This window comes from Schistocerca nitens, chromosome 5 (genome assembly GCF_023898315.1).
Source record: "Schistocerca nitens isolate TAMUIC-IGC-003100 chromosome 5, iqSchNite1.1, whole genome shotgun sequence".
Taxonomy (NCBI): Eukaryota; Metazoa; Arthropoda; class Insecta; order Orthoptera; family Acrididae; genus Schistocerca; species Schistocerca nitens.
This window is the reverse complement of record NC_064618.1, coordinates 871,422,192-871,441,690: the sequence shown is the minus strand read 5'-3', so window position 1 is coordinate 871,441,690 and position 19,499 is coordinate 871,422,192. Positions and strand designations below refer to the sequence as shown.

General features: G+C 41.8%; 1 protein-coding gene across 1 annotated transcript in view; it reads left to right on the top strand.

The window, feature by feature from the left end:
- The window catches only part of LOC126260784 (ALK tyrosine kinase receptor-like), a 514,129-nt gene that overhangs the window by 414,757 nt on the left and 79,873 nt on the right, over positions 1-19,499 (top strand). The window contains exon 13 of the mRNA XM_049958121.1: positions 11,590-11,731. Coding sequence (XP_049814078.1) covers positions 11,590-11,731 — 142 coding nt within the window. The remainder of the gene's footprint in view (positions 1-11,589; positions 11,732-19,499) is intronic.

Below are 19,499 nucleotides of genomic sequence, written 5' to 3'. Positions count from 1 at the left end.
GAGAAAACCCTATAATGAAATACAGGAATGTCGTGGAAACGCTCATGTATTCAGCTCGTGTGTTTTGGGGAATCACAAGAAGTGTTAATCAGTACGGCCGGGTGCAGATTTGGATCTCGCCCCTTTCGAATACGAGCCCAGTATATTGACCACTGAAGCACTTCATGCGGTCTTGTACGTAGGCCGTAAACGCTTGCAAATGAAGGATTGTCTTTGGTTGTGATATTCACTGACACTGATTGAGCCCATACTTCGTGAGAGTTGTTGCACTTCTGGTGCCAAGGTATATTTCCTACATAATATTTCTAGATTTGCCCACTCCTGCTGGGAGATTCCCCATTAATTGTTATTTTGACCTCCAATTAACGGTATTACGGCCCTGGAGAAGCAGGTAGCTAACTCGCAAGCCAGCTATAATGATGACTTCTTTGAGTCACTTACGGCGCTGTGTGTTAAGAGTAGTAACTCCAATGGCTCCTGTTCAGCCAATACTTTTCAGAAGTCCTCTACTACATCTCCGAAGGTGTTGAGCAGTAGTCTACAAAGATATCTGCATGGCCTGAAAGTACTGTCGATAGCAGCTGTAGGGTTTGTACTGCTGCCTTCAACATGTGAAGATTATGCATCAATTAGTTAGTCCGCAGCACGTGGCCTAGAGACAGGCCTTTCTGCCTCTGGATCACGGGGTCGCAGGTTCTATTTCTGGCCAGGTCGGTGATTATCTCCGCCTGGGGACTGAGTGTGTTGTCCTCATCATCTCATCCTCATCTCGTCATCATTCGGCTAGTAGCGAGATTGGAAATGGAAAGACTGGTAGCTGTACGGGTGCTGATGACCATGATGTTGGGTGCCCCACAAACCAACATCATCATCATCAATTAGATTATTAGTTACATGTTATATACATCATTTGAACGATCCATTTATCAAAAGATGTGAAACGAGTTACTTTACAAGTTACATATACATGATTTGTGTTAACATTAATGAACGCATTAGTTTTTAGTTGTGTCAAGCTGTTAAACATAATAATGTTTATTTCACAGGCTACTACCTTTAAACAGAAATTGGCCCAAAATACAGAAGGAGTTGTCCAGGAGAAATTATTTTAGGTTAAATTTAAAACCCTCTATGCTTGCAGTCACACATTTTGTGTTATACAACAAATGGTCAAATCTTTTTCTTGTTTCGCATTGAACACCTTTTTGAGGCCCTGGTAGGTTTAATAATGGGTACTAAAGATCATTCTTTCCTCTTGTACTGTAAGTATTACTCTAAAATTTTGATGAATCATTTATATTGAACTTCATTAGAGACTGTATGTATTATATGCTAAACTCCTTGAACAGATATCTATATGAAGACCACAGATGAGCACCCCATGTTATTCTTGCTTTTGTGCAATCAGTATCTTGTTTCTAAGTGGAGACCTACCCCATAAAAGTATTACATAGGATATTGTTCAGTTTAACTATGCAAAATATGTCAGCAGGCTGCTTCGTGAGTTGGCAACACTGTGTGTGTGTGTGTGTGTGTGTGTGTGTGTGTGTGTGTGTGTGTGTGTGTATGTGTGCTCTTTAGTCCAGAGACTGGTTTGATGCAGCTCTTCATGCTACTCTATCCTGTGCAAGCTTCTTCATCTCCCAGTACCTACTGCAACCTACATCCTTCTGAATCTGCTTAGTGTATTCATCTCTTGGTCTCCCTCAACGCTTTTTACCCTCCACACTGACCTCCAATACTAAACTGGTGACCCTTGATGCCTCAGAATATGTCCTACCAACCGATCCCTTCATCTAGTCGTGCCACAAATTTCTCTTCTCTCCAATTCTATTCGATACCTCCTCATTTTATGTGATCTACGCACCTAATCTTCAGCATTCTTCTGTAGCACCACATTTCGAAAGGTTCTATTCTCTTCTTGTCTAAGCTATTTATCGTCCACGTTTCACTTCCATACATGGCTACACTCCATACAAATACTTTCAGAAAAGACTTCCTGACACTTAAATCTATACTCGATGTTAACAAATTTCTCTTCTTGAGAAACGCTTTCCTTGCCATTGCCAGTCTACATATTATATCCCCTCTACTTCGACCATCGTCGGTTATTTTGCTCCCCAAATAGCAAAACTCCTTTACTACAACAAGCGTCTAATTTCCTACTCTAATTCCCGCAGCATCACCCGATATAATTCGACTGCATTCCATTATCCTCGTTGTGCTTTTGTTGATGTTCATCTTATATCCTCCTTTCAAGACACTGTCCATTCCGTTCAGCTGCTATACCAGGTCCTTTGCTGTCTCTGACAGTATTACAATGTCATCGCCGAACCTCAAACTTTTTATTACTTCTCCATGGATTTTAATTCCTCCTCCGAATTTTTCTTTTGTTTCCTTTACTGCTTGCTCAGTATACAGATTGAATAACATCGGGGAGAGGCTACAACCCTGTCTCACTCCCTTCCCAACCACTGCTTCCCTTTCACTCCCCTCGACTGTTATAACTGCCATCTTGTTTCTGTACAAATTGTAAGTAGCCTTCGCTCCCTGTATTTTACCCCTGCCACCTTCATAATTTGAAAGAGAGTATTCCAATCAACATTGTCAAAAGCTTTCTGTAAGTCTACAAATGCTAGGAACGTAGGCTTGCCTTTCCTTAATCTATTCTCTAAGATAAGTCGTAGGGTCAGTATTGCCTCACGTGTTCCAACATTTCTACGGGATCCAAACTGATCTTCCCCGAGGTCGGCTTCTACCAGTTTTTCCATTCGTCTGTAAAGAATTCCTGTTAGTATTTTGCAGCCGTGGCTTATTAAACTGATAGTTCGGTTATTTTCACGGTTGTCAACACCTGCTTTCTTTGGGATTGGAATTATTATATTCTTCTTGAAGTCTGAGGGTATTTCGCCTGTCTCATACGTATTGCTCACTAGATGTTAGAGTTTTGTTAGGCCTGGCTCTCCTAAGGCTGTCAGTAGTTCTAATGGAATGTTGTCTACTCTCCTATTTCATCTTCATCTACATTATCCTCCATTTCTACAATATTGTCCTCAAGAACATCACCCTTGTATAGACCCTCCATATACTCCTTCCACCTTTCTGCTTTCCTTTCTTTGCTTAGAACTGCGTTTCCATCTGAACTCTCGATATTCTTGCAAGTGGTTCTCCTTTCTCCAAAGGCCTCTTTAATTTTCCTGTAGGCAGTATCTATCTTATCTATGCGCCTCTACATCCTTACATTTGTCCTCTAGCCATTCCTGCTTAGCCATTTTGCACTGCCTGTCGATCTCATTTTTGAGACGTTTGTATTCCTTTTTGTCTGCTTCATTTAATGCATTTTTATATTTTCTCCTTTCATCAATTAAATTGAATATTTCTTCTGTTACCCAAGGATTTCTACTAGCCCTCGTCTTTTTACCTACTTGATCCTCTGCTACCTTCACTATTTCATCTCTCAAAGCTACCCATTCTTCTTCTACTGTATTTCTTTCCCCCATTCTTGTCAATCGTTCCCTAATGCTCTCCCTGAAGCTGTGTACAACCTCTGGTTCTTTCAATTTGTCCAGGTCCCATCTCCTCAAATTCCCACCTTTTTGCAGTTTCTTCAGTTTTAATCTACAGTTCGTAACCAATAGATTGTGGTCAGAGTCCACATCTGGCCCTGGAAATGTTTTACAATTTAAAACCTGGTTCCTGACTCTCTGTCTTACCCTTATATAATCTATCTGAGACCTTGCAGTATCTCCATGCTTCTTCCATGTATACAACTTTCTTTCATGATTCTTGAACCAAGTGTTAGCTATGATTAAGTTATGCTCTGTGCAAAACTCTACCAGGTGGCTTCCTCTTTCATTCCTTAACCCAGTTCCATGTCCACCTACTATGTTACGTTCTCTTCCTGCTATCGAGTTCCAGTCACCCATGACTACTAAAGTTTCGTCTCCCATCCCTATCTGAATAATTTCTTTTATCTCATCATACATTTCATCAACTAACCCCTACAAAAACAGCAAAAGAAGCTGAAGTTAATTGTTTGAGAAGCTCAGTAATATGCTTCTTCCAATTCAGGTTTTCATCAATATGTATACCCCAAAATTTGGAGCGTTCTAACCTATTTACTGACTACTGCTCATATGCTACATCAGTTGTTGATGTTGTTGCTTGTACAAAACTGAATACAGTTTCCTTTTTCAAAGTGTAGGAAGAACTGGTTTTCATAGAACCACTTGATAATTCGTTGAGAAACATAATTAACAATTTCCTCTTTTACTTTCTGTCTGATGGGCTTTATTATAAAACTAGTGTCATCTGCAGAATGTATATACTGTGCTTATTCAATGTTAAGTGGGAGACCATTCGTATATATGAAGGAATAGGATTGGACCAAAAATATGACCCTGTGGGTTTCCGTTTGCAATTTCTCCCCAGTCACTAACATTTTCTACGTTTCTATTTTACTATTCAACACAACTCTTTGCGTTTTGTTTGTTATGTCTGACTCAATCCAGTTGTTGGAAACCCATCAGTTCAATAAAACTTAAGTTTTTCTAGAAGTGTAGGATGATTAATGCAATCGAACACCTTGAAAAGATCGGAAAAAATACCAACTGGCTATAGTTTATTATTTTGGCCTTGTGGTATTTGATTAGTGAGTGTATAAATAGCATTCTCGGTCGAGCCACTCTTCTGAAATCCAAACTATGATACGCTAAGTAAATTTTTTCTGCTTAAATGGTTTGACTACTTTTGAGTACATTACTTTTTCGAATGTTTTGGAAACAGATGTCAGTAAGGATCGGTCGACGATTGTTTGAGTCTTTCTTGTCATTTTTCTTAGAAGGACATTTAACAGTTGAATATTTTAATCTGTCTGTAAAGATTCCCTTGTCAGTAGTACATCACATGTTTAACATATGAATTTACTTACGGAGGAAGAACAACTTTTCAGAATTCTTTTTATAACTACATTAATTTAAGTAGAGGGTGTTGGTGCTACTTCTAGTTGCTAAAACGTTTTTGGAATGTCATTTTAACATGTTCTGTTACTTCTTTAACTAAGACATTTGATCCTGCTGCTATATTTAAGAAATTATTGTTAGAAGTACTCGCAGCTTGTGCCCTGTCTGCTGTTTGAAAATATTCCCTATAGTTTGAATATTATTATCTGCATTATTAATTCTTGTAAAGACATGTATACTTCTCGTTATTTTAATGACTTTCCTTAGAATATTTCAGTTTTTTTAGCGTACAAGTAGTGTAAGATCTTCACTTATTCTGTACTTCACATAAATTTTACTCTATCTCGTACATGAGATTATAATACATTTTGCTATAGATAGCTTACTTGATTTTTTAATGGATTTTCTGGGCAACATTTTCAATAAGCTACTTTCAAATATTGACACGAATTTACTATAGAATAAATTTCTGTATGTATCTCACCCTATAGCACCTTTTTAATTTACTCTTAAAGCACTGTATCTTGTTCCCATTAACAGGGCTCATAGCTTTGTATGAACCTACCTCAGGGCGCTAAGATACTATATTGTTTATTCCCATTAATTATGCATCATTATCAGCTGGTCTATTGACGAATGGGTACTCATTAATTGTTTCAGTCTGATAACTGCTCAGGAAAAATGACTACTGAAATTAGGCTGACTCATCCTAATACGAGGGCAGTTCAATAAGTAATGCAACACATTTTTTTCTCGGCCAATTTTGGTTGAAAAAACCGGAAATTTCTTGTGGAATATTTTCAAACAATCCCGCTTCGTCTCGTATAGTTTCATTGACTTCCGACAGGTGGCAGCCCTGTACGGAGCTGTTAAAATGGCGTCTGTAACGGATGTGCGTTGCAAACAACGGGCAGTGATCGAGTTTCTTTTGGAGGGAAACCAGGGCATCTCAAATATTCATAGGCGCTTGCACAATGTCTACGGTGATCTGGCAGTGGACAAAAGCACGGTGAGTCGTTGGGCAAAGCGTGTGTCATCATCGCCGCAAGGTCAAGCAAGACTGTCTGATCTCCCGCGTGCGGGCCGGCCGTGCACAGCTGTGACTCCTGCAATGGCGGAGCGTGCGAACACACTCGTTCGAGATGATCGACGGATCACCATCAAACAACTCAGTGCTCAACTTGACATCTCTGTTGGTAGTGCTGTCACAATTGTTCGCCAGTTGGGATATTCAAAGGTTTGTTCCCGCTGGGTCCCTCGTTGTCTAACCGAACACCATAAAGAGCAAAGGAGAACCATCTGTGCGGAATTGCTTGCTCGTCATGTGGCTGAGGGTGACAATTTCTTGTCAAAGATTGTTACAGGCGATGAAACATGGGTTCATCACTTCGAACCTGAAACAAAACGGCAATCAATGGAGTGGCGCCACACCCACTCCCCTACCAAGAAAAAGTTTAAAGCCATACCCTCAGCCGGTAAAGTCATGGTTACAGTCTTCTGGGACGCTGAAGGGGTTATTCTGTTCGATGTCCTTCCCCATGGTCAAACGACCAACTCTGAAGTGTATTGTGCTACTCTTCAGAAATTGAAGAAACGACTTCAGCGTGTTCGTAGGCACAAAAATCAGAACGAACTTCTCCTTCTTCATGACAACGCAAGACCTCACACAAGTCTTCGCACCCGAGAGGAGCTCACAAAACTTCAGTGGACTGTTCTTCCTCATGCACCCTACAGCCCCGATCTCGCACCGTCGGATTTCCATATGTTTGGCCCAATGAAGGACGCAATCCGTGGGACGCACTACGCGGATGATGAAGAAGTTATTGATGCAGTACGACGTTGGCTCCTACATCGACCAGTGGAATGGTACCGTGCAGGCATACAGGCCCTCATTTCAAGGTGGCGTAAGGCCGTAACATTGAATGGAGATTACGTTGAAAAATAGTGTTGTGTAGCTAAAAGATTGGGGAATAACCTGGTGTATTTCAATGCTGAATAAAACAACCCCTGTTTCAGAAAAAAATGTGTTGCATTACTTATTGAACTGCCCTCGTAATAATTTAATTTCGTTTTTACTGTCTGTATCTCTTAAGAAATCTGCATTGAAATCTCCACAATGTACTAACTGTTTCTTCTTGTCTGACAGTTAGCTCAATAATGCATCTCGATTTCTCATGAACTGCAATTTCTTCTTCTAGACTGTTACAATTACCTTATAAGTATTCTGCAATAACAATTCGCAAGATAGCTCCTTTTATGTGACAGGCACCAGCAGTTTCTGTAAAATTATAATATTAATCTAATTCATCTTCATTCCATACAACTGCACGTTGGGTAGAATTCGTGTGCTCGAAACTGGAAGACTCACAGTAGTTGTTCCGAAAACAGGAGTAAGTACTTACGAATCCAGCACCATGCCCACTGAAAACTTAGTAGGGTACTTTTCTCTAGCAGATCGAGAGTTTGAATTACAGTACCTCCATATGTGCTATGTTGGGATATCCGGATATTCAGTATTATATGTAATACTTTCACACCCTCACAATACGACTTTGAGAGTCACCTACAGTCTGTTTTACATTAATTGGCATCCAACGTTGCCACGTTATCCCAACAACTACAGTCTGCAGGCATCCGACACAGACCTTGCATTCGATGGCGACGAAAAATTTCTGCGAGATTCAGTTATAAAATCCTAAAGTAGCATGTGTTATAGATATGTTTAGTGTCTTTAAGAACGTAAAAAATATGTATACTTAATTTTAATAAGAGCCGTAGTTACGTTACTTTTTCGAATGAGTAAACTTTTCTCATTTGGGAAAGAGTTTCAGGCTTACGGTAACATGTCTGTAAAGCTACTGAATTCACTGACTTTTCCTTTTCGGTGGTTACCAAAATGCCTCACTAGGCAAGAGGTTTGCTATGTATGAGATTTGGAAGACAGCATTTTTTAGCACTTCGTGAATGTTCAACTCACATCATGTATGAAGTTCAAATTCTCCATCTGTGACAAAAGTGATGTAAAAATTACCAAATTTTGTGGTCTCTAAGCACGTCGAAATTCAGTTCTTAATTTAAATTAGTACCAAAGGTACAGTTTTCATGTAATACGTGAAATATTCGCAGCCTGAAAAAATTTCCTCTTTGAGAACTGTCGGGCAAAGCTCTTTGCCCAACACAGTAGGGGTCAAGAGTACCAGCACAGCTCCTGTTGCTGTGTTGCTGGCGGCAGTAGTACAGCCCAGCAGCTGACAAGTACTTAACTGGGGATATAGAAGCAGCTACATCACACCATCCCTGAGACTCGAGTGCACGTTTGTCGAAATTAACTGTACAGCTGAGTCATAGAGTACTCACTTCTTCTTCAGAAACATCCAGCACATATACACATTGAAATAATTATGTTTACCAGGTGGGTAGGAACAAATATTCTCCGTATTTCGCAAATGAATGTATAGATAGTTTGTAGGCATTATAATGTTGTGCTGCGTTGTTAGTTTTAAATAGGAACATCATAGTCCGATGCTTCGATTCAGGTGACTGGTCAAAACGAAGTATTTAACACGAAATTTGGATTGTCTAGCATTAATGTACAATTCCTAATAAAAGTACTTACACTTTATCCACGAATAATATGGGCGTGTTGCGTGCCAGGTTCCTGCAGTGCAAGGCGTCTTGTGACGTTTGAAAGAAAAGTGTGAAGACGCAGCTTGAATTTTGATCTGACTTTTAATAAAATTTTGAAGTTTTCTAAATACAATAGTTAAAAAAGTTAATCAAAAAGCAATGACAATAGTACAGTGACAGAGAAAATAGCTTTTGACTAACGTTGACTTTACGGGTGTAGGTGCCTGGGTTTACACTCTCCCAATCACATATAGTAGAAACTTAGTTGAATTTACAGTTTTTTCAAACTTACAGCTACAGAATTTTACTTCAGATTAATAACATTGCAATGATGGTGAATAAAATGAACCATGGCCATAAACTTATTACTTAGAATAATAAGACACGTAACATTTACATTTGAAAATCGAAATATTAGGGACGTTAAGAATACTAAACCACTATTTAATAATTACCGACATAATTACTAGGTGTCTAATTTTGCTAATATTTGCGTTACGTTAAATCATGTATTTATGATTAGTGTGAAAGACTTCATCAGAAGTTACTTATGAAAGAATATGTACTAGTATATTTACATCACATTAGACTTTACTTTTTACGTGTTCGGTAAAACTTTACACAAACTGCAGCCATTGGTAACATTTTCGCAAGTAGTTAACGTTTGTAATGGGACAAAAACATGAATTTGTGTATTTCTGAACAAAGCAAAATGTGGATTGTGTCGTAACTTAACCTTTGTATTGACCTTTTCACTACAGAATGTCTTGGTAAAATGCAAAAGACGGATGTACACTACTATTTGTAAAAAGTGAAACACTCAGAGGCAGTGGTCTGCAACAAGCCACGATGAAAGGACGTGTAGAATAGCAGAACCGTAAAAAGTGATTTTAACAGCAGACAGGTGGCGCCAACAGCGCCCTCTTTTGTGTGACCTGGCAGACCAGTGTTACGCACACTCAGTTGCAGCGCAGCCCTCATACGAAGTGGAAACGTGTTACCAAAGTGCCACTATGTCTCAACGACATCACAGCATGGAATATCGGCATGTGAGTGCGTTCGAACGGGGTAGAATGGTTGGTCTTCGGGACTTTGCGGTTCGTACAAGGCACGCTGCCAACAGCGTGACGTACGTGGAGCCAGTGGAGAACGGGGAAGCACACAGCGCCAACGGGGTACTGGACGACACAGTGTGACCACGTGACACGACCGCCATTTTTTCCACTTGGCTGTGAAAGACAGAACAGCTTCGTCCACAGTGTTGGCGCGACTTTGGAGCACTGCATGACGGTTCCATGCCGTCTTCTGCGGACTTGTGGCGCTCATGTTATCGTGTTGGCTTTCCATTGACCAGAACCCACCATCGCCATAGACTGCAAAGGGCACGTGAAAGCTGACTGTGGTGTGCGTACTGTAAGACCTTCGGTACACACACCATCAGATTATTTGACTTGTCGCTCTAACGAAGTTGGCGAGTGTCAGCAATATGTCTCGTGGTCTTATCGTGGCGTGTTTATCTTCTGCCGTTAGGTCAGACGATAGAAATTCCACTTGCACACTTAGAGTAGCAGATTGACGGTGGCCAACTTTAATCAGAACTTGATTAATTTTCACACACATTTATTAAAATAATAAAAAGCGTAGACATTACGTAACTTGCTTCTGGATGCTGTTTACAATTGACAATCTGAAGTTCCTTTGGTCTTGGTACGTTAATCTTATTCTCACATATCTCTGATACTTGACAAAGTGTCTATTCATTTATCTTCATGGCTATGTACAGGAATATGGTAATCGTATTAGGCGCAGACTGAAACTTGAATACAGACTAATGCAGACTGGTACAGACTGGTGCAGACAAATACAGACTGACTAATCGGATGTCTGTAGACTCGCGTGTTCAGGTATCGCTGCACGAGTGTGATCCGTGAGGAGAAAAGGTTCTACGTTAGCAGCAATCTCATTGGCTGCGTTACATATTAATACGCAGATCGGCGGAAGCAGAATTTGGTCCATCTCTAAGGCAGCGCCATCTCGTAGTGTGGAGACGGACGAGCGCTGCGCCTGTACTGTTGTGCTTAGTGGGGCAGCTCTAGTGGGAAAGTTGTGTACGCGCTGACTACGCGGAACTATGTACACAACACAGACACACCTCAAAGTAGACACAGGCGTGCTGAGGGGTAGAATGTAGCATTTTTGGGCGACTACTGCTTCAACTTCTCCTAGAGTGATGGCCGTATATGCTTTCGATGGCGCCGTGGTGAACGCAATCTGGCAGACTATTGTTGAGCGGCATAGCAGACAAAAGCCAAGTGTGATCTTACAAAATGCGAGCTCACCTCCTACGTCTTGAGACAATCGGAACACCTAGTGCTACATCAGGGAGGTTCTGCAACCCGAGGCACTGTCCCTCCTGCAGGCCGTTTTCAGTAGGACAACGCTCCGCCGTATGTGGCGAGGAATGTGCAAGCCTTCTTCGAAGAACAACGGGTACCAGTGCTTCCCTGACTGGCCTGTTCCACTGACACGTCACTCATCGAAAGTGTCTTGGATGTGGTAGGTAGGCAGCCTGCTCGTTCAGGTCCTCGTGTAGCCACAGCTGATGCATTGCTGGCGCGCCTACAAACCGAGTGGCTGAATATTGCCCAGCAATACCCAGGCGTTCTTCGATTCCGTACCACGGCGTCTACCAGCTCTGATTATAGCACGTGTTGGCGTTACTCCGTACTGATATTCCACAGTCACAGTGCATGTACAGGCCTCTAATGCTAATAATTTTGTGTAGCGTCATGCTCCTAACCGATGGAAAAAAATTCATTGTGATCGCATGTCTCGGTCTTGGTGTTTCACTTTCTACAGACAGTAGTGTATTTGTTGCTGCCTACGTGGCATAGTAACGGAAAACGGAAGTGGGGACTGAGGAGAACGGATGCAGGTATTGGACGCGTTGTGTGTGTGATTCAGAGAGCACAGTGTGTAATTCAGTGTTGTGGTGTTGCAGGAACTGCGTGGTGGGCCCGCAGTTCAGCGTGAAGGTGTCGGACCACGCGACCTACTGCTCGCGCTACGACCGCGACTACTACGTCAGCGACACCCAGGCGCGGCTGCCCGTGCGCTGGATGGCCTGGGAGAGCCTGCTGCTGGTGAGGGAACCTCCACAACACACAAGAACACCTCTTACCCTTCTCCTCTCCTCCACTGTGTAGGCGACATACGCTGTTCCCCTCCTCTGTGACTTCCAACGAAGGTCGTCAAAAATTGCTTAGGAGAATCCAAGCGAGTCCTGGAGCTCATTTCTCGCATCAGTCATCCATATTTTACGCGACAGAATATAATCTGAGCCATGGCAATTTCTAAAACAGAACTCATTTAAGCTAAGCTAGTTGCAAGAGTTGAAGATAAATCAACAAGAAAAACACATTGCTATAGATTACATTAGTACTTGTTCCATAGATCATGAATACGACACTTCGTAATGATGTGGAACGTGTCAGGTTAATAAAAGGTGTCCATACAAGGTATTACATTACACAAAATATTACATGAGCCTCAATACTTTTAATTTTTGTGGGGATTGGGGAAATTACCCACTTACTATATCCAAAAATTCATCTAATGAGTAGGAGTTGCCATGGAGAAATTCTTTTAATTTCCTTTTAAATACTATATGGCTATCTGTCAGACTTTTGATGCTATTAAGTAAGTGACCAAAGACTTTTGTGGCAGCATAATTTACCCCCTTCTGAGCCAAAGTAGTGAAGATCATCCTTTCTCCTAGTATTGTAGCCACGTACACTGCTATTACTTTTGAATTCGTTCGGATTGTTAATAACAAATTTCATAAGTGAATAAATATATTGTTAGGCTACAGTGAAGATCTCTAGCTCTTTAAATAAGTGTCTGCAGGATGATCTTGGATGAGCTCCAGCAATTATTCTGATTACACGCTTTTGTGCAATGAACACACTTTTACTCAATGATGAGTTACCCAGAATATGATGCCATGCGAAAGCAGAGAATGAAAATAGGCGTGGTAAGCTAATTTACTGAGATTTATATCGCCAAAATTTGCTATGACCCTAATATCATAAGTAGCTGAACTCAAACGTTTCAGCAGATCCTCAGTGTGTTTTTCCAGTTCAACCCCTCATCAACGCACACACCTAGAAATTTTGAATATTCTACCTTAGCTACAAATTTCTGATCAAAGTCTATATTTATTAATGGGGTCATTCCATTTACTGTGGGGAACTGTATATACTGTGTTTTGTCAAAGTTTAATGAGAGCCCATTTGCAGAGAACCACTTAATGATTTTCTGAAAAACATCGTTTACAATTTCACCAGTTAATTCTTGTCTGTTGGGTGTGATAGCTACACTTGTATCATCGGTAAAAAGTACCAGCTTTGCATCTTCGTGAATACAGAATGGCAAGTCATTAATAAACTCCTGGAAATTGAAATAAGAACACCGTGAATTCATTGTCCCAGGAAGGGGAAACTTTATTGACACATTCCTGGGGTCAGATACATCACATGATCACACTGACAGAACCACAGGCACATAGACACAGGCAACAGAGCATGCACAATGTCGGCACTAGTACAGTGTATATCCACCTTTCGCAGCAATGCAGGCTGCTTTTCTCCCATGGAGACGATCGTAGAGATGCTGGATGTAGTCCTGTGGAACGGCTTGCCATGCCATTTCCACCTGGCGCCTCAGTTGGACCAGCGTTCGTGCTGGACGTGCAGACCGCGTGAGACGACGCTTCATCCAGTCCCAAACATGCTCAATCGGGGACAGAACCGGAGATCTTGCTGGCCAGGGTAGTTGACTTACACCGTCTAGAGCACGTTGGGTGGCACGGGATACATGCGGACGTGCATTGTCCTGTTGGAACAGCAAGTTCCCTTGCCGGTCTAGGAATGGTAGAACGATGGGTTCGATGACGGTTTGGATGTACCGTGCACTATTCAGTGTCCCCTCGACGATCACCAGTGGTGTACGGCCAGTGTAGGAGATCGCTCCCCACACCATGATGCCGGGTGTTGGCCCTGTGTGCCTCGGTCGTATGCAGTCCTGATTGTGGCGCTCACCTGCACGGCGCCAAACACGCATACGACCATCATTGGCACCAAGGCAGAAGCGACTCTCATCGCTGAAGACGACACGTCTCCATTCGTCCCTCCATTCACGCCTGTCGCGACACCACTGGAGGCGGGCTGCACGATGTTGGGGCGTGAGCGGAAGACGGCCTAACGGTGTGCGGGACCGTAGCCCAGCTTCATGGAGACGGTTGCGAATGGTCCTCGCCGATACCCCAGGAGCAACAGTGTCCCTAATTTGCTGGGAAGTGGCGGTGCGGTCCCCTACGGCACTGCGTAGGATCCTACGGTCTTGGCGTGCATCCGTGCGTCGCTGCGGTCCGGTCCCAGGTCGACGGGCACGTGCACCTTCCGCCGACCACTGGCGACAACATCGATGTACTGTGGAGACCTCACGCCCCACGTGTTGAGCAATTCGGCGGTACGTCCACCCAGCCTCCCGCATGCCCACTATACGCCCTCGCTCAAAGTCCGTCAACTGCACATACGGTCACGTCCACGCTGTCGCGGCATGCTACCAGTGTTAAAGACTGCGATGGAGCTCCGTATGCCACGGCAAACTGGCTGACACTGACGGCGGCGGTGCACAAATGCTGCGCAGCTAGCGCCATTCGACGGCCAACACCGCGGTTCCTGGTGTGTCCGCTGTGCCGTGCGTGTGATCATTGCTTGTACAGCCCTCTCGCAGTGTCCGGAGCAAGTATGGTGGGTCTGACACACCGGTGTCAATGTGTTCTTTTTTCCATTTCCAGGAGTGTATATATTAAGAACAGCACAGGACCCAAGCCCGAACCTTGCAACACCCCATTCTTGATTGTTCCTCAGTTTGAGAAATAACCAGTTTTTTGCATATTATGTGAAATGTTTATTTCAACTTTCTGCACTCTTCCAGTTAGGTATGATTTAAACCATTGGAGCACTGTCCCATTGATACCGGAGTACTTAAGCTTATCTAGAAGTATTCCATGATTTACACAATCAGAAGCCTTTGATAAATCACAAAAAATCCCAACGGGTGACTTCCGGTTACTCAGAGCATTTAATATCTCATTAGTGAAAGTATATATAGCATTTTCCGTTGAAAAACCCTTCTAGAAACCAAACTGAAATTTTGTTAAAACTTTATTTTCAGAAAAGTGTGAAGCTACTCTACAGTACATTACTTTTTCAAGAATTTTGGATAAGGCAGTCAGAATAGAGATTGGGCGGTAGTTGTTGACCTCAGACGTATCCCCTTTTTTATGCAGTGGTTTAACATTGGCATACTTCAGTCTATCTGGGAAAATACCCTGCTTCAGAGAGCTATTACATATGTAGCTAAGAATCCCACTGATTTCTTGAGAACAAGCTTTTATTATCCTGCTGGAAATGCCATCAATTCCATGTGAGCTTTTATTCTTGAGAGAGTTTATTATGTTCCTAATTTCAGAAGGAGAGGTGGGTGGAATTTCAGTTGTATCAAATGGTGTGGGTAAGGCCTCTTCCACTGGCTGCCTTGCTTCTTCTAATGAAGATAAAGGAAATGACATGGATAGTTTCAGTAGCACGATGGAAGGATATCAAGGTTTCATGGACGGATCTGAACCCAGATGAAGAACAGGGCCTGCATCGGGGGAGCGAAATAATGCGCTCATTCAGGGACTCCGGTGATACTGGTAGAATGTCAGAAGCTGTCTGACCAACAAGATCTAGACATTGCAAATAAGACTAGTTGTTAACATACAGAAACCCAATTCGAATAATAATAAATGTCTGCATCTACATCCATATTCCAGAGCCACCTGACGGTCAGTGGCGGAGGGTACCTTGAGTACCTTTATCGTTTCTCCCTTCTATTCCAGTCTCGCATTGTTCGTGAAGAGAAAGATTGTCGGTATGCCTCTGTGTGGGCTCTAATCTCTCTGATTTTATCCTCTTGGTCTCTTCGCGAGATATACGTAGGAAGGAGCAATATACTGATTGACTACTAGTGAAGATATGTTCTCAAAACTTCAACAAAAGCCCGTACCGAGGTACTGAACGTTTCTCTTGCAGAGTCTCCTACTGGAGTTTATCTATCATCTCCGTAACGCTTTCGCGACTACTAAATGATCCTGCTCTCCGTTGGATCATCTCTATCTCTTCTATCAACCCTATCTAGTATAGATCCCACACCAGTGAGCAGTAAACATAAACCTGTAACTTTCAATGACAAAAGATCTCAAACTACACCTCCTCATGACCTGCTTCAGAATGTGATTCAGAACAATAAGAAGAAAACTTTACTTTTGCTCGGAGAATTTCTGAAGTTATTTCTCTTCCTTATGAAAACATGTATAAAGAGTACATTGTTGTCTCTGATATCAATAGCTGCTCTGTGGCTCTGCCTGGACTCTTAACACAGCGTGTATTGCTGGCCTGTAGAATCGCAAACTGTTAATAGTCCTGTAACAACATACATTTTTCATAGGAAATTCTTCAGCTTGTTCATCTGATCTCTCGTGCCGCCAGGTAAGCACTCATCGTACACAACAAAGTGCTTTTCATCTAGTTGTTATAAATCGAATTATTACGGAAGGTACTACCCATGTCAGATTTGCTCCCTATAATTTAATAGAAAATAGTACACTAAGTCATTTCCAGTTGACAAGATTAGACGTAAATAGAAACAAATGGGATATTATGGATGATTTCAGTTGATTCCCAGGTGGTAAGGGATCACCAAACTTGCGTGTTATAAAAGAAAATTACTGCGATATTCACTAGATGCAATTTCAAAGAAAACTATGAAACCTGTAGTTTTTAGGTGCACATTTTTAAAAACCTATTTAATTATTTACCTTGAGATGAGCAACAGGAGCCAAAGACTTCTGGCATACGAAGTTGCCCTTGTTCTGCTAACAGCCATGTCAAAGAGGGCAGAAAAATGGATAGATGTTCAGGGCCCACTCTTATGTTTGCGGTGACAAACTGCCCCCCAAAAGGTGGAATACTCGGCAATAATCCATGACATGACGATGCAGAAGGCAATGGAAACCACAGCATTAAAGATACGCAGTGTGTGTCCATAGGATATGTCGCATCTAACTGAAAAAGAGTCGTGATGATCTCTCCATTGGCAATGGATTCCAGATTAGTCTCCCACTCCCATCTCTGGGAAGGGACTGCCAACGTGTAGCGAACGATGTGAGAAAGACTGGATAACCAACCGAAGGATAACATTCTACAAGTCGGCTTGTGGAAAGTAGTAGGAAAGCTAAAAAACTAAAAAAGGAAATGCAAAGGCTCAGTCTAGAAATAGTGGGGGTCAGTGATATCAAATGGGGAGATAAGCATTCCTGGTCTGACGAATATACGGTAATGTCAACAGCATGAGAAAACAGTATAACAGGAGTAGGATTCGTTATGAATAGGTAAGTAGAGCAGAGAGTCAGTCACTGTGAACAGTTCGCTGCGTAATTGTTCTCATCAGAATCAAAAGCAAGTAAATGGCAGCAGCAACAGAGCAGTTATACGTGCAGACATCACAAGCAGAAGTTGAATAGTTAGAGAAAATGTACAAGTATGAGAATATTGGGTAATTCAGAACCTAAAATACGATAATCTAATAATCATGGGGCACCGGAATACCGTAGTAGAAGAAGGAGTAGAAGAAATAGTAACAGGAGAATATACGCTTGGTAGTACAAATGAGAGGGAAGAAAGACTAAATTCGTTCCACAATAACTTTCAGCTAGAAATAGCGAATACAATTAAAAGTATCACAGTAGGATGATGTATATGGTATAGATAGACAAAACCATTTATTCAGAGGTCAGGGCTGAACTTCCCACTCACTGGAATGAACTAGCTCTTTTTCATGACTCACCAAAATAAATGAAAAAGTTACCTTGACTTTTTAATTCAGGCCATTTTACCTGTATCTTTATTTGATTTAGTTCTGTTTTGAAATATCACAGAAAGAGACGTCATTAGTTTGTCATATGCCTACTAATTTTGAGGTTTAAATCATCTGCTTTTCAACTTATATATTATTTAAAAAATTTACAACAAAATCCCAAACACTTTTTATTAAGTGGAAGAATTTCAAAATTAAGGCCTATTCTTGTTATGCTTTCATACTTTTATTGGAGACAGAATATAATACAAGTAATATAGCATAATTGTAATTAATTTAAATATGTAGAGTACCCATTTACAATCATTATTACTATATATATCCCCAAAGAGGAAAAATGAATCAGTGTTATCATTTACAAATAAAACTTTTTTTTATTTGAAGTGAGTCAGTTTCTTTACTCGGGGCATATTTGTCGTGCTTTTGAAATTATACACTCACAGGGCACTAACATAGCTTGCATACATTATTACTGCGTAGAGCAATTTCCTCGTTTCCGACCAGTTTAAGGAATAGCTGTTTCTAGGCAAACAAGTCTTAGATAAATAGATGTCTAGTTCGACAGTCACTGCACATGATTCCCCTTGACTGAGATCACACTCCAGGCAGCTTTTAATGTTTTATCCACAACCGCAAAGTGATATAATCTATTTGTGCCTTCAAGGGAAACAGAAGTTATGTCACTCAGAGGCCAGATACATACTCGTAAAATATTCAAAATCACTTACCTCTAATGTAAGTCCATAAGCTTTCGTTGCTTTCGTGATCGTTGTAACTGAAATTAAAAGCTTCTTACTTCCTAGGCCGCGTCTTTTTTTTTTTCTCTAAACGATTGACGTTCGACTCCTCTGCTGTAATCTTCTTCATGATGTTGTGCTGTCCACTGCAGTCAATGACGGTGGCCCATCAGTGGTAGCCACAAGAGATTTAACTAATACTCCCCTTCTTCTGCATTAGCAATGGAATCCTTCAATTACTCTCCAATCACCACTGCCCACCGATGGTAGCCTCAAGAATTTTTACCCAATAATCCCACTTCTCCAGCACAAGCACGGGAAAACTCCCCTTTGTAAGAGAACGCAACAGTGATCTCTGACATTTTTCAGTCAGTAGTGAACACACGAAATCCTCAAGAAGATCCCGGCAGAGGGGTCGACGCGTTGATCACTTGGATGAAATATGACGTCGCTTAACTACCAAAAAGTTTTCAGCTTCACATTTCTCTTCAAAAACCGACGCAGTCTTGATCACGAAAACATTTATTTCAGTGGTAACCGGTTTTGGGTAGTTTTCGACCGTCCTCATCAGACCCTCGTACCAGGATGATAGGCGGTGAATTGAGCGGACGTCGTGACGTCACGAACGTCAGCTGGAGTCACAACACCCATTCCATTCACCGCCACCACCTACCATCGTGGTACGGGTGCCTGAGGATGGTCAGAAACAGACCGAAACCAGTTACCATCGAAATAGATGTTTTTGCGGTCGCGAGTGTTTGTGTTCATTTTTAAATCACTTTTAGTCAGAATGCTGTTTCTCCAAGAGAAAAGTTCTCAAAAATTACTTTTCTCTTCTTTCATCTCTGGCTGTGCTTTGTTAACGTGAAAAATGGGGAGTTGCAGGGCGGTCCAGAATCCACGCTAAAATGATGCCGCCCACAGCCCTCTGTAAAATAATCCTGAAAATAAATCTTTGCTTTATTTCAGTTGCATGAGTAGTATCGTCATCAATTAAATTAGCCACGCCTTGAAAACCACGAAACGATCTCCCAAAGCGTTACTGAACTTGCATCATTCGAGTACAAGTCCAGCAGCGAATCGCATTTAAATAAGCTCTACACAGAAATTATTTGCGACACCCTTGAGAAAGCACACAGGTCGCTCTGAGCGCTGTAGATGGGGTGGAACTGATACCTGGCGATCACGT